The sequence below is a fragment of the Crocodylus siamensis genome, chromosome 2 (assembly GCF_052110815.1).
Source record: "Crocodylus siamensis isolate JL-2025a chromosome 2, ASM5211081v1, whole genome shotgun sequence".
In the NCBI taxonomy this organism is placed as follows: Eukaryota; Metazoa; Chordata; order Crocodylia; family Crocodylidae; genus Crocodylus; species Crocodylus siamensis.
In genome coordinates this window covers 196,963,798-196,979,885 of record NC_143396.1, presented here as the reverse complement: position 1 = coordinate 196,979,885, position 16,088 = coordinate 196,963,798, and the positions used below count along the sequence as shown (strand labels likewise).

Here is a 16,088-nt window from a genome sequence, read left to right as displayed (position 1 = left end):
TAGCTATTGGGGTTTTGTGGAGCTGCCTTCTTTTTCTTGGCTACTTCTTCCTCCCTTACTAAAGAAAAGAGCAGAGGGCAGGGAAGGTGGCACCTTACAGACTAACTTGTTCAGAGAGCATTACCTTTGATGGGGTATAGCCAATTTCATCAGATGATGGCAAAGGGGTGAAGAATCTGATTGCTCTGCAGGTGATACGTGCCCCTGACATCCCACTGCAGTGATGCAGGCCATTCCTGAAGCCTAGATGAGTGTGAGCTCTCAGTGTTTTTAAGTGCTTGGGTCACATAAGCTGGGTGGTACTTGGCAGGTTGGTTGTTGTCTGATGCAACATTTACACCATATTTTTTTCCCTTTTCCACCTCATCATAAAAACTTGCTGGAACATAGAAGACTGGTGTTTAGAGAGTCCAAAGGCATTTAGAATTAGGCATGGTGAAGCACTTTGATTTCATTGCCAATGACAGATACAGAGCAAATGTCTCCCCCTGCCCCACCAAGAGTTATAACATCATCGTCACTGTTTAAAAACAACAGATTGTTACACACAAGTAATGACAAAAATGACTTGTGTTTTGGGGGTTTATTTTATTTTGGTCTTTAAGTAATACACTTCTTCATGCGTATGAGGACTACAAGTGATATATATGATTAAATCCACACGACAACTCAGCATTTCAAAGGACAGGTTTTCATTTTAGCTGGTGTCTCCTTTTTGTGATTCAAATGGATTACACCTGTTTTTCAGTAAGCTTGATATAGTGGCTTATTGCATAACTTCCTATAGCCAGGAACAGCAGACTAACTGGACAGATGTGAGTGCACAGGATTTCTTTGTGATTTTCAGTCATGCTTTTGTTGTTTAGAAAATATAACACTGATAGAGTACTTCACTAACCAAAGCTGGCTTTTGTGTGAAAGCTCCTGAAATAATCCTGAAATATCCTGAAATAATTTACAGAGAGGTAGTTAGCTGTGTTGGTCCCAACTGGCTGCAGCTTTATTGGGCTGCTTTGTGGGATGCTCAGGTGGGAAATTTTACAGTTTGCAAAGACTGGATGCACTTTAGGGATGTAATCTGTCTAGCGTGGAATGTACAGCAGTTTTAGTTGGTTTTTTATGAAAGAAAGGTAGGAGCAGAAGAAATGCTATATGGAGTCTAAACTTTTTAGGGCCCCTATAACCTCTTTACGGCAGCTATCATCTTATTTTAAAAGGTGAAAAGTGGAAGAGTCAGTTTTCTTTCTGGCATGTTGTGGAGCAGCAGTTTCTTCACCCCTTACTCCTCCCCCCCCCCCACTGAAATCCAGGAATGAGTACACTCAGTTAGTGAGCCAAGTGCTTCCATACCTTAGTACAGCTCAGTTGTAACAGCAAGTCCAATAAATAGGTTGTCACTGCTGTCAGTCCATTTTCTTGGACTGGTTTGGAAATGCTGTGTCTGACATTTGCTTCTACAGTGACACAAAACTTAAGTGAGGGGAAAACAATTTTTACTGAAAGTAAGAGAGAGTGACATGTTCATTACTTTCATCTGAATTACATGAAACTCTTATGTGGAGTGTAAGTCTAGACTGAAATAGGTTGCTAGGGCTATATAATGTAAAAAAATGAGGGATGGAGCTTCTTATGCTGTTAATAAGGATGCTATACACAGCTATAGACTAGCATATGAATTGTAAGTAAAGAGAAGGAACATTTACAAAAACAATGGAGGAAATACAAAATCATCCTATTCAGAATAATTGGTGGATAGTCCAGGTTTGTTTTTGGCCCTACAATTATCAATTTCTCTTTTCCCCTGTGGGTGCTATCTAGGTCAGTGTAGATTGCAGCAGTGAACTTAGAGAGATTATAGTCCTGGGGGCCTCTGAAACTAAAGGAAAGGCTCTGCTGTCTCTCCATAAGACACAAGAAGGCCCTTTGACACAAAGAGGGCCCTCTTTGAACCATGTGTGAAGGACACATTTTTGAGCCCTAAGTGCAAGGAAACTAGCTTGTCTCTCACTACCAACTGTAGCTTTTTAAGGTAATATTGTGTTATTGTGCTCACTTTGAAGGATGCCTGTTGATGTAAGCTCTGCCCATGGAAGAATGCAAAAAATACAGTTGTGACATTAGAGGATCAAACAGTAGAGAATTTTCCCCTTATACTCTTTTGATCCTAATCCTGTGAACCTTGATATGTGCAAGAGTACAGTGGATCTTCTTGTATGTGAAATGACTTATGTATGTCAGTGTGCAGAATATTCAATTTCTAAATTCAAAAGTAAAATTGCTTTATATCGCACCGTCTGCTTCCATCCTGCCTTAAAAGAGATTACATGCAAAACCTCTAGGAAATCTGATTCAGAATGAAAAATCCAATAACAGAACAGTTGATGGAAATAAAAGTAAAATTTCCCTCTGTGTTTTAGGTTGAAATTCTGGAACAATCAAATAACGTGACAGTTGGTTACTACGTTACACAGGGGAGGTTGGTTTTTATACCTGCTGCAGTTATTGAAATGCTTATTGCTTATGGTGTTAGCAATGCGACAGCGGACATAAAGCAGCATGTGCCAAATCTTCAGTCTGTTGCTGTACTGGCTTTGCCATGGAATCCATTGCCTGCCTACCACCTCCAGCTGAAAACAGGTAAGTAATGAAATAAACCTTCTGGGGTAATGGTTGCAGAGTTTACTGTCAATTCTGTAATAAATGCCTATCAGAAAAAATAAAGCCCCAAATGTAGGTGTACAACTCCATCGACAAAAGTTAGCCTGAGTCTCCAGTGTGACTCCCCATATACCATATTTACTCAATTCTAAGACAACCCCCCCCATTTAACATGGAGGAGCCCCTCCTCTTAGAATTGAGTACAGGGACAGTGGAAGGGGCAGGCAGCTGCTGCAGCTCTGGCTCCAGTTCCAGAAACCAGCAACCAGCCCCTGCCTGGGTTTGGCACTGTAGCTGCAGCTTCTGCCTGCCCCCTCTCCCCCTCTACCTCTGCACCCCACCATCTCCCCAGTGCAGCCTCTCCCCCCATCTCCTCCACCCATACAGCCTCTGCTCCCCTGTCTGCCCCTCTCCCTCCCTCCTTACCCTTGATCCACACTAGCAGGCATATGTTATAAGCAAATGAAAACTGGGTCTTGGGTATTATCAGCAGTGCAGGGAATGAATTAAAGACAACCCTCCAATAATTCAATTCTATAAATGGAAAATGATAAATTTTGTATAGACTCTAATTATTGGGGGATTGTTCAGGGTTGTCTTAGATTCGAATAAATAAGGTAGTATGTGGACTGTTGTAATGCAGAAAGATGAAGTCACATATTGAATTGAAGAGATATCTTGGGTGTATACAAATATATTGCAACTACCTCATAGAATATATTATTTTCAGCACTTCCCCCTTCCAAAAAAAAAGAGTTGGAATTAGTATTGTGGTTTATTATTTCTTTTCAAGAGCCAATGACGTTACAGATTCAAGATAGTACTTATGTTTTTAAGGTGGTTTTCACTTCTGTCCTAAACTTCAAGTAAGTACATAGACAGTTGTGTTGGTCTGAAAGTGTTATATATCATTGCAGAAACAGTCCCCTTTTATTTATGTATCATCTCAAATAACAGTATATAATCTTTGTAGTTTATTTTAATAGTAAATCATGTATAATATTGCTTAAGAATAAGCAAGTTTTATATTATGTTATATTCACCTATTTAATTTTGTAATTTGATCTTTTTGCTGTCGTGCCTTATGAGACTTATGTAGACTCAGAAAATATTTTCACTATACACTTATGCATTCATATTCTAGAGCTGCAGTTTGTTGGTCAAACAGACAATATACAGTCATGCAAGTTTGTTCAGACCATGGAGCAGCGGTTACAGAGAGCATTCCAGGATGCTGAAAGGAAGGTCTTAAACACCAGCAACAACTTAACAGTTCAGGTATAATACCAGTGCCTTTGCCAGTGTGTATTGTCAGACTAACAGGATTATTGCTTGCTGGTGAAATTGCTGATGTAGGTTTATAGCTATGGATAGGGATTACATTTGTGTTGGGAGAGACACCTTTCTTGAGCACTTCCAACCAGAACAGTCTTTCTCCTCCTTCACTAGCATGAACGGCTGTACACTACTCTCATGTGATGGTGAATATCCCACAGCTCTCGACTCTCCCTTCAAGGGACGGAGGAGGGAGAGCATAGGCTCCCTAAGAGCCCTGGGGAAACGCTGCTGCCAGTGCAAATTCTGCCTGCTGCTGAACAGACCCGGGTCACTGCAGGTCTATGCAAGGTGGAGGAAGGAGTGAGAGGGGCATTTCCTTGCAGCTGGATCTATCCAGGGTGTCCCTGGGATATGTCAGGCTATGAGGGCCACCAATCAGTTGATCAGTGGGACAAGGGAAGCATTCCTCACAGTTGAAACCATCAGGGGGCTCCAGGATATTTCCAGGCACCGCACATCCGCTTCCCCCACCCCCTGTCCAGTGCTGGAGTTGAATGCCCCTGCATTAATGTCAACCCCATACATCTGATAGTTACTGGAGATATGTTTATATCTTCATATACAATTATGTTGTTTTATATACATCTTATGAATGCAGCTTAGTACCACAAGAAAAAAAAATAATTAAAGTGGCATGGAAAGTTATTATTGGTACTTCCTGAAATTGAAACTGTACCATATTTTAAGTTAGCCTAATATATACAATATTTTAAAAAATATTGATATTTATTATACATCTGTTCCAAAAAGCCCTATTTAGATGATGGAAAGTTAAGATTTTTAACCCTAATTATTTCTTTTTTAGAATAGTAAAACATGTCATTTCAGCACTCTTAACTAAGACTGATTTTTCAGATCACTTGAGTTCATTGGGACTGTTTACGATGCACATTTGTAGATCTAAATTGGGCACTGTGAGCTCAGTCCTGCAAAGATTGAGGAGACATATGGGGAAACACAGTAGTTCTGTGCAATTCACTAAAATAAAAAAAGTTGGTCATGTAAGTGTGTTGTTTCAGAGCCCGTGTTAGTGAGTCATAGATTCGTAGATTGTAAGGCTGGAAGGGACATTGGGTTCAGCCCTCTGCACAAAGCAGGAAAGATATATGGGCATGTCTACACATGCATTAATGTGCCACAATTATGACATGTTTAGTTTAGTACTGGGAATAACAGGTACTAATTTAATGCACTGTAATTGGTACTACTGCGCAGTAGTGCTGGTGCAAGTTTTTTATACAACACTAATGCACAGTAGACTAATTCTACTGCGCATTAGCGCAGTTGTTGCAATGATGCACTAGAGAGCAATATAATTAGTCTAATGTGTTTTCTAGGTTCTCATGTAGACGTGCCTTGTGTGTATTAAACATTCTCTTTATTGATTCAGTGAGGTTTTTCAACTATTTAGATTACCAAGAGTTGATAATCAGAGGAGACTGGTTGCTTGAGTGACTCTACTGGGCTGTTTTTGTGTTTTGACCTTAAAAAACTTTGGCCTAAAACCCAGGAAATTACATGATTTATGTGACTAGGTATAAAGCAGAGAGGTAGTTAGCTGTGTTAGTATGAAGTCAGGCAGAAGGAAGAGTAGATCTGTACTTCATAGACTAACTAAATATTTATCATGCCTTTTAGCAAACTTTTGCTATCTTTGGTATATATATAGGCAGACAGTGGGGTAGGTTTGCACTTCATAGACTAACTAAATATTTATTATGCCAAATAGACGTAATGAATATTTAGTTAGTTAATAGGTTCAAACCTACTCTGCCTTCTGCTTATATATAAAGCAAATACATAAAACAGTAAAGTGGACTGTTTTCTCTTTTATTCCTCAAGAATCTCTTAGTTTTGGATCAGGGTATGGCAGGTGCCGTGGCAAAGTGGAAGAGGGAGAAAAGATACAAGGAAACTTCTCTTGTCACCCACTCCCTTCCCTAAGCAGATAACTCATTACTCCAGAGTAACATGACACTATCCCAAGTTTTTCATTCCAAACCTGAATATTGGCAGTCTCAACTGATAACCCAAAGATCTTTATAAAAAAAAAAAAATTGTTCCTCCTTAGTCACTGGGGGTCAGGTTGCTCAGAAAGATTGCTTCCCTCCCTGCCATAGCTCCACTGCTTCTCTGCTTCTGCTTGGGGGCTTATCCAATTCGCAGTGAATATAATGAGAAGTGGGCATTGGATCAGACACTGAAGAGAGACAGGCTCGGAGTTGAGGTGACAAGGATAGCAGATAGGCCGTGGAACTAGTCAGTGAAATGAGAGAACTGGGAGAAACCATAGAAACAGGGTCCAAATCTACCTCACTGGATGTAAAAAGGAGTGATAACCCTTGAGGAAGCCGTGGGCCACACGTGTCTGGTCTGTTATGTTATACCACGCTAAGCAGTGAGTTAAAAACATCCCCAAACACATCATTTTGGCAGTAACTTTTCCCTCTTTGGTTATTTGCATTGATTACATACATCTGTGAACCAACGAGCTGAAATTGAACTGCATGATATTTCTTTGCTTTTGTTTCAGATTTTGAACACATCAAATATTTCCCAGGGTGTCACTTTATTTTATGTGGTGAGCAATCAAAGCACAACTCTAAATGGCACGGTTTCCAGCAACCTGCTTAATCAGCTCTCAGCTGAACTGGTGGGTTTCTATCTTACCTACCCACCTCTGACTATTGCCGAATGTAAGTAAGCACTTTAGATCACAGCTGGTTGTGACTGGTTAACACTGCTTGAGAAACTTTAACAAACTTCCTATGTAAAACCCAAGGGTTTTAGCTTTGTACTTGCCTCAGAATGTTTCTTTGCATGTAACAAGTGGAAATTTAAAACATGCATATTTTTCTTACTCATTTCAGTTTTACCTGCTATAAAGACACCTACCCTGGTCTCTCTGCATGCTGGTAAACAATTAAGAATACATGTGCACAGACATGCCTCCCTAACAGCAAAACACTGGTAGATTCCATTCCACTATAAAGCTACATTTTTGTCAAGAAGGTATAACAAAACTTTTCCATTCATCAACTCTAGGAAACACTATAACCTGTAAACCTTAGCCTCAACCCATAGGTTGATCTTGCACCTTTATATCAATGGGAGTTTGGATTTTAATTTTATTTGAAGCAGAATTAGGCCCCAACACTTGTTCAGACAGATGTTCTTTGTAGCATGCTTTGAATATATAAATAATCAGGGGGGTTGAAAAACTGTTGAGTGGGGAATGGGTAGAGGCCCTTAAAATGAAGATGCAAAAAATGTATTTTTTAATCTGGTCTGAAAAAAAATCTCATTGGTACATGTTTTTGAACCTTAGACCCTGTTTTACAGAATGTTTTTTAAAATTGTGAGTTTTGTGCACAACACATTTTTCACTGCACATTATGCAGTCTTTTCTTTCCACTAGCTCTGAGGAGTCAAAGGTGCTATGAATCAGAAAAAGTTATGCCTATCAGCAGAATGTAGAGAGCAGATTCTCTGAGCCACTTAGCATGCCGATTTCCATAAAATGGGTGAAGACACATGGATATTGGCTATGGGGATTTTGTTTGATCAGTTGAATTCAGCCTGTGAAATTAGACTTTGTATAAATATAAGTTATCCATTCACTGTGAAAGATCAGTGCTTACTGTAAGAGAAATAAGACAAAGATACATGAGCTCCATCTAACATGTAATAATAGTCTTGAGTTAAATGAGCACAGGCTCCAATTAATCCTACAATGCACAAGTCGTCATGATACAACTTAAGTATAAAAGAGTATGTTCAAATAACAGTGAAGATCCAGATTAAACCACAGTAGCCATGAAATTCATTGATAAGACTAAATATCACCTTTGGTCCAGTCTGTCAAACCAATAATTTCATGGATTGCAGTTTGTAATGTTTTGTTCCATACATGTTGCTGTTACTAGACTGATTAGGGTAGAGGTAAGCAGTAAACTGGATTATTTGAGTTAGTTTAAAATGAAGTCCTGAGATAATTTAATATATTTCCTATTCCAATAAAATATGTGATCACATGGTGAAGGAAATGCAGAACTGCCCTTTTGGCTGTTCTTTCTTTCCTGCCAAAAACCCCAGGGGGTTTCTGATCCCATAGTGTGCACACAGAGCCCCTCCCCCCCCCGCAACACACACAGACACACACAGATGTGCGTGCACGCACACTCACTCACTCACTCACTGACTCATGCTCACAGAGTGATGATCAGTTACTCCAGAGTGGGGGCCAACCTGTTGGGCAGGTATGCCACGAATTAGCCCTGCACCTTCCCTGGTGCTACTCTTCTCCCTTCCCCTTACCTAATCTGTTGCTTTGCTTTCTGCTCTCTGCCATATGCTCCCTGCTTGTTCTGATGCTCTGCTCTCTGCATCCTCTCCTATCTGTCCCTGTGCTACCTTTCCCCTTCCACATAAAGGCTGCCTATGCCATTTGTGGCAGTCATACCACAGGTTGGCCACCCTTAAGTTACTTGCATAGATAATTGCATTTTGCTTACCTCTGTGAGAAACTTCTCACCCAATATTTTGCTCAGGGCATGAAATAACAGTTTAGCCCCTGGTAATTATTCAAATTCTTGTTGAATAACCATCAGCCACTTATTGCTTGGATTCAGACACTGTATATTTTCTGAGAAATAACCAGACCATGACTGAGCAAATCACACATCTACAACCAACCATCCTGCAGGGTGTTTAATGGTTGAAACTGTAAAATTTTGCATAACTAACAGTGCTGAGTGTAGCTGCTGTAGCAAGAGCTCATCCCAGAGTGGTCTAAATGCCCCCTGGTGGCCACTTAACTCTTGCTAACTTAGCTCCCTTTGGGGCTCTCTCCCCTTTACTCATCCTCCACGCCTTGATGTTACTAATTTCTGATGAAAGGGTGGCTGCCCAGGACTTCCCAAGCCTCATCTTACGCTTATGACCACAGGTGCCCATGGTCATTGCCTTAAGGGCTAATTACTTGGGCTCCATCCTTCCCAATACCCACTCTCATGCCTTGCAGATGATCTGCTGATTTTTGCCCTTCCTGGGCTATGGGGTCCCAGCCCCAGTCCTTGCCCCTCCTGGGCTATGGACTCTTTGGCCCCCTTGGTCTTCCACTGTGACCCTTAGCCTCTGGCCCATCTCTGGGCCCTGGCCCTGCTCCTAGGCCAGTCATGATCTCTGGGCTCCCAGGTCATGGCAGCCTCTGGCACTGGTCCCTGACCTCCAGCTCATCTCTAGGCCCTGGTCCCACTCCTGGACCTGTGAGATTTGTGGGCACTTTAAGCCCTGCTGACACTCGCCCCTCTTGTTACTCCAGGTCTCAGGGCTCTCTAGTTCTGCAGACACATGCCCCTCTGTGGCTTATGGGCTCTCAGCCCCAGACCTCACCCTTTCTGGGCTATGGGCTCTGTGGCCCTCTAGGTCTCCAGCTGCGACCCCTGGTCTTTGGCCCCTCTCTAGGCCATGGCCTCCTAGGCCAGTCAAGATCTCTGGGCTCTCAGGCACTGTCAGTCTCTGGCTGTGGTCCGTTGCCCCTTTGGGCTCTAGCCGTCTTCCTCTGGGCTCCAGGCCTGTCTCTTCTGTCACTTACCCAGCTCCATTGTTAATCCAGGAGCCCTGCTCCTCTCCCTGTGACACTTGGGGCCTGACTGCCCGACCAGCTCAGATCCTGGACCCATATGCCTCAAGTCCAGCCCCCTTCTGGTCAAGTAACTGTAATCCACCCTGCCACACCTTCAGGCTGCTTGTCCATCAGCCTCTGTCCTCCTCCAGGGATAGGTGCACCAAGCACCCTGTCACACTGAGACAGCGTCAGTGAAGATGACTGTGGTCTGCTCACACGTATATGTAGAGTCTCCAGAGAAGCTGGGATGAGAGGTCCTGTCTTGTTCTATATACAAAGGAGAGCATGACTGGAACCCGGGGCAGCCACATCTGCTGCCTTACGTAAAAGCAGCCTAGGAGCAGTCATGCCAGGGAGCTCTGGAAAGCATTTCTCACTGAGGCAGAATTCCTACCAGGGCTTCTCATGGGGTAATGCGACGTCCTACAATGCTTTCAATGCAGAGTGTGCCTAATAGTCAGGATAGAGCTTTTAGCCAGTGGTCCTTTAATGTGTAATAGCTTGTGCTTTGGAATTGTAGGTCCTGGTTTTATTCCCTACACAGCAGGAATGCAGCAAGCTCATGAATCTGCTTTCCATGCAGTATATATGACCTCAGACTGATACTGTCTCTTGTGTAAATGTTTACTTAGAAAAATGTTAGATGCTTATTAACCTGACACTGTAAAGGCTTCAGTCTAGCAAGTAAATATCCACATTATTTTCAGAACTCATTATTTCCCAATTGGTTATAATGGCTTCTTCCAGAGCCTTAAAAACCTGTTGTATAAATGCACAACTAAAGGAGAGGTAATAACATTCTACATAAAGTAGTTACTGTGCAAAGACAGATGCGTTGCAAAGTTTAATATTTCAAATCACTTTATTTTTTTTAAATTCTGCAGTGATTCAGCTGCTGCATATTAAATGCTCTCCGTATTTTTGTTTTGTAATGAGAAAGCTGCAGTTCTATACTGTGAATTAATTGCTTGTTGAACTTCATATTATAAGGCACTTTTATGTCTCCAAAAAATGAACAAGCATTAAAATTACAAACACCAATTTTTCATAGCTTTTTGTAAATATCAGCATATATGTAAAACCATGGATGGTTTCATAAACTTTATTTACGTGTAAATCGTTGACGCACAGGTTCTCATCATGAAATGTTTTGCTGCTCTAATATTATATAAAATACATTTTCTGTAACTGGTAAAATATTGATTAACTTAATACCTTATTTGTATGTGTATTTGGTGTATATTCCAACAACATAATTACATGCATAGTACATTAGTCCATGAACACTCCCTTTTAAATCACTGGTGTCTACCTGATGAGCAAAGTGCTATTTAGTGCATATTTGAGTAAAGTTATTGGAACCTGCCTTGGATTTATTTTATTATTAATTTAGGACAAAATTATGGTGTGGCTCATATAGTCAAAGGAGGTCCAGGAGAAGGGCCACCTGTGTAACCTATGCAAATGTATAATATGCATAATATAAATAATAATAAAATAAATATACAAATGATGACGTAAGCCGTATAAGTTATATTTTAGGGATGTACAGCATATCAGATGTTTTCATATTATAATGTAACTTTTTTTTAAGCTTTGGAGTATCCAAACCTTGATGTCTCAGAATCAACTAGAGACTACTGGGTGATTACAGGTACTGTTTTATTTCTATGGAGGATTATATTTAAGGTTAAGTCCTTCAAATATTTGGCATCCTTGTTCTAATTATTTCTGTTTTTGAGATGAAGACAAAGCCCAATGAAGAGACCGTGTTACATTTTCTCACAGGTTTCATCCAAACTCTACTGAAATAAGTGAAAAGATTTCACTAATTTCAAAATGTTTTGGATTAGGTTTTGTGAAATAATTGTCTAGGTCTTGGTCCCATAAAATTACCATTGGCTTATATATTGTAGATATGCTAGTAGGAATTGCATATCTATGCTAGTAGGAATTATGCTTTGAAAAACCTGCAAGTAAACACTTTAAAGCTCTGAAGTGCCTCTTCAAAAATAGTGAAAACAGATGAATGCAGTTAGTGTATGACAGTGGTTCTCAAACTTTTTTGGATAACCTACTTCTTTTTAAGTCTGTTGTATTGATTGCCTTGTATCCCTATGATTCTCTCTTGTATGCAACAACAAAAACCCCACTTTGAGCTGAATTGTATCGTGCTTTACACAGTTTGTGATTCTGTTCCCCGTGCGTGGGGGCCGAGGTGGCAAGGAGTGCCAGTATGGGGAAGAAGCCGAAGGGTTCTGCCATGCTTTGGCTCCAAAAATTGATTGGTTACAGTACTTGCACAGGAAGCAGAAGATCCTGAACAAGTGCCCTAAGCAATCGGTGACTGGAGCTAAAATACGCAAGAACGTTTCTTTTTCTCCTTTCCCTCACTAGTCAGACTTTTGCTGAGAAGAATTTTGTGATAAATACACACACATAGCTAGATACCTGCCTGGCCCCTATGTATCCTACTGCTTATGCTCAGTAATTATGTAGATGCTTACACTTTCATGTCTACACTGATTACCACACTGGGAATAGAATTGCAAACTGTGCATAAATGCTAAAATGCCACTTACGTGGGTGGAAAACTGCCAATAGGATATTTAAAGGGTAATAGAATTTGGCCTTATATCTATATAACTAAGTCTCTCTTACAACCTAATAGATATTGCGGAGTTAGTTATTTTATTTTCTTCCTTTTTCTTGTGGCTTCCTGTTTCTTTCTCTTGGGTACCTTCTAGAAGTGTGCTACATACCCTGAGGGGTATGTATACCCAAGTTCAAGTAATGTTCATGTACTGTGAATTCTTTAAGACTTTGGATCGTATTAAATCAAATATGTATTCAAAAATGATTTCTACTACTGTTCATTACCTTAGAATACAGAATATTTTTGTCAAACTACCCTGTAGAATTTCAATTTTAAATTTGCAGAGTATTGGATGAAAAACTGTCCCTTTTTTGTCAAACAAAAGCATCCAGGTGGCCTTCTGATGAGCATAAGAGCCGACAACCCTCAAGCAAGTTTTCACTTACAGGTTGACTTCTCTTTTGCTTTGAAGTTTGGTGTAGATTGAGTTTCTCAAAAGCCGTTTGGTAAACTAAAAAGCGAAGAACACTGCCGGAGGATTTTCTTCTCAGTGTGCAGAAATACAGTTGACAGATTATCTGAGAAGAATAGTACGCTGACTGGAATGCAGGCACATTATATTCGCAATGGGAATTATTGAGGTTGTGTAACTTTGGTAAAAACATGTCAGGTTGTTTTTCTTCCAAAGTAGCTTGTACATTTTTGTCACAAGTACTGCTTTAGCCCATGTGTTATTTCATTTGTCCATGCACAATCTGCTGATATATGATTTTCTCCATTCTCACAGTTATACAAGGGGTCGACATTACATTATTGGGATTGAACAACCAGAGCTTTGCAAGACTGATGGAGCAGCGTCTCGCCCCACTGTTCATGATGTCCCATCAACAGGGAAGACGATTTAAACGTGCTACTACAGTGGGCAGCTACACTGTGCAGGTGGTCAAATATTAGCTGTATCCAGATACTATAAAAAAAGCCTTTGTCTTCATAGATTGATGTGAAAAACATTTAGATGGAATGAGTTTGGCCATCCTTACTTGTGAATATCAAGGCAGTAAATGAGTAATGTAGGTCATCACAAATGATTTCTGTTTAAGAAATCAGGCAGGTTATATATATTTTCATGTTTTCTCTTCTTTGGAAATTAACATTGGTTTATCTGCACTTGAAGGATATTTTCCCTTTTGTCTGCTATGTAATTTATTGTTACATGTAAACCTTAGCAGAAATAATCTAGTAGTTATTGGTAATTTAATGTTGGGAAGAGATATATTTTTCTATTTTCAAGGGTGAAAGGATAATTTGTCCTAGGTCTTCTGTCATATGAGCTAGGAAAAGCTGTATCTGACTTCTGCATTGTTCTGGGATTCTTTGCAATGCAGTCAGGGATTAGTTTTAAATAGCTTTGGTTTGAAAATTGGATGGTCACAAGCAGATGAGGTTTTGAGCCCTGAGTGTTTTTCTATTGATCTATCCAGGATACAACCGTTGTGGACTGCCTTCTTTCTCTCGTTTGGTAGCATTTGTCACTTGGTATTCCCACAGGAGCACATTCTGTGTCTGCACAAAATTAGCCAGCTGCTGTAATGAAATGAAATCCAGTATTTTCTGTTTGCAATTTCAAAAGCCAAATTGTCAGTTTTTTTCTGTAGTTTCTCACCCCCTTACAAATGTCACTTACTGTAATATATAAACATTTTTTTTTCCATTCTGCATTTTAAAAATCTGTTCCACAGTTCTGGAATTGTAATGTGAAACAAGTTTTTAAAAGAAGGGAGGCTTTTTGTTAATGAAAGCATTTACATTTGCAGCATATCACATGAAAGCAGGCCACTTTTGAATCCATAACAACAAAACCGGCACCTCACACAGGCATTTCCTCTCTACTTTACATATGATCATAAATATTTTGCATGTATCCACCTAATTCAAGAAAGAAAAACTGTCACACTTTCCAAGTCCACCATTGTAACAAAATGGAGTCAAGAGAGTATCATTCTTTTTATCTACCACTTAGGCTTGTGAGTAGATGTGCATGTTTGTTTCATATAGAAAAAGTCTATCAAAACATAGCTGTAAAATCAGAGATGTACCTCTTTCACTTAATTACAAAATTGCTTCTTCGTAGCCTAATAGATTTTATTTTTATAGTCGCTTCTTTCCTTGTTCTCACCATATCCTTTTCCTAATCTAGAATTTCCTGTTAGAAAGATGGGAACTTCAGTGACTGTTGTAGACTTGATGAACTTAATGTTGTATGAAGCATTGTAAAGACCTGTTTCCATGAGAAGTTTTATTTGGGGCCTATGCTGGTGTAAAAGTCCATTTATTTCAATGAGATTCCATGTAAACACAGAGGTCTGCATTCATGTAGCTTTTTGCAGGATCAGGATCTAAGAATGGTACAATATAAACACAGTTTCTTTGTCTTTCTCTTTTTGTTAGATGGTAAAAATGCAGCGTATTCCAGGTCCCAAGGAGCCTGCTGAACTGACTTACTATACTTTATACAATGGAAAACCGTTGCTGGGCACTGCAGCTGCCAAAATTCTGAGCACTGTTGATTCACAAAGGATGGCCTTGACATTAGGTTATGTCATCCAAGTACAAGCTGATCGTAAGAATCCTTTTTCCACCCGCTTTGATTCCTCTGTTTTAGTCATGCCTATAGTTATTTCTCAGAACTAATTTTCAAAATGCAGCGTTAACTATGGGGAATGCTCATTGACTTGTTTTTAGAGCCACCCTCATTTTAGTAATTGCTTAAATCAGGTAAATGTTTGCTATATAAAAATAACGAACCTTTAAAACATTTTAAAATAATGTTATTTTTTGGTTGAACAGCATCACTGTCAGCTGTACCTGTAGTTCTCTATAACTCTAGTTATAGCTGTCATATCACTTACATGAGACTGTGAAGCTGAACTTATCTCCCAAACTGACTAAAATTCCATAATGTCAAAACATGAAAATTAATGAGCTCACACACATTAAAAGTAAATAGCTAGTTAACTATCTTGGCATAAATGAAAATGAAGGGCATAAAGCAGTTGAGCTATCCAGAGGTCCCTCAGATTTAATGTATATAAAGCAGCTGCAGAAATCCGAATACCAATAGAAAAAATTTCTTTAGAGACATGCACTTTCACCTGTCAGAGCTTTTTAAGTTGCATGACGCTGTTGATGATGGAAAGCAGGTAATTAATTAGGGAGATTGATCCAAGAGGTTAGTGTACTGAATGTTTTATTTTGTGTATGCAATTTCCAATATGAAGGTACAATAAACTAATTCAGAAAAATGTAGAGGAAAAATGAAGTGTAATTATTCTTGCAAGGTAAAATGAAAGCTCCTTTTTTTTCTTAGCAATTCCATTAGTGATTTGAAGGACATTAAGTTCATGTTCAGATTTAAAAAAAAACCACTGGTCCTTTTGGATCCCAGGGTAGATTTTGTTCTGCCTTCCTGGTGCAGTGTTTTGAATGCATGGTGGAGTTTTGAATTTTATATTGTATGGTAGATATGATTTTAAGTTTTTGACTAATTTAACCTTTCCATTTTGAATGCTGAGATATTTATCCCTTTGGAATCAAACCTATCCAATCAAACCTGGAGCACCCTCAGCACTTATCAACTTCTCTCTTTGGGCAATCTCTTCTTCCCCTTTTCTGCCATGCCTTGATGTATTTATCTTCTAGAAAAAGGGAGGCTTGCCCCAGGGCTCCCCAAGCCTGGTCTCACACTCCTGAGCTCAGATGACTGTACTCACTGCCTTAAGGGCTAATTACATGGGCTCTCCCTCCCCAGTACCCATGCCAATGCCTTGCAGATGTCGCACATGCTAATCAGATCATAACTACCCCTAT

General features: G+C 39.8%; 1 protein-coding gene across 2 annotated transcripts in view; it reads left to right on the top strand.

Annotated features, from left to right (window-relative positions):
- KIAA1549L (KIAA1549 like) overlaps nt 1–16,088 on the top strand; it is a 288,283-nt gene that overhangs the window by 164,377 nt on the left and 107,818 nt on the right. For both annotated transcript variants that reach the window (XM_090032777.1, XM_090032776.1), the window contains exons 4-9: nt 2,418–2,637; nt 3,803–3,936; nt 6,530–6,692; nt 11,220–11,279; nt 13,009–13,160; nt 14,670–14,841. In XM_090032777.1, the coding sequence (XP_089888903.1) occupies nt 2,418–2,637; nt 3,803–3,936; nt 6,530–6,692; nt 11,220–11,279; nt 13,009–13,160; nt 14,670–14,841 (901 nt within the window). The remainder of the gene's footprint in view (nt 1–2,417; nt 2,638–3,802; nt 3,937–6,529; nt 6,693–11,219; nt 11,280–13,008; nt 13,161–14,669; nt 14,842–16,088) is intronic.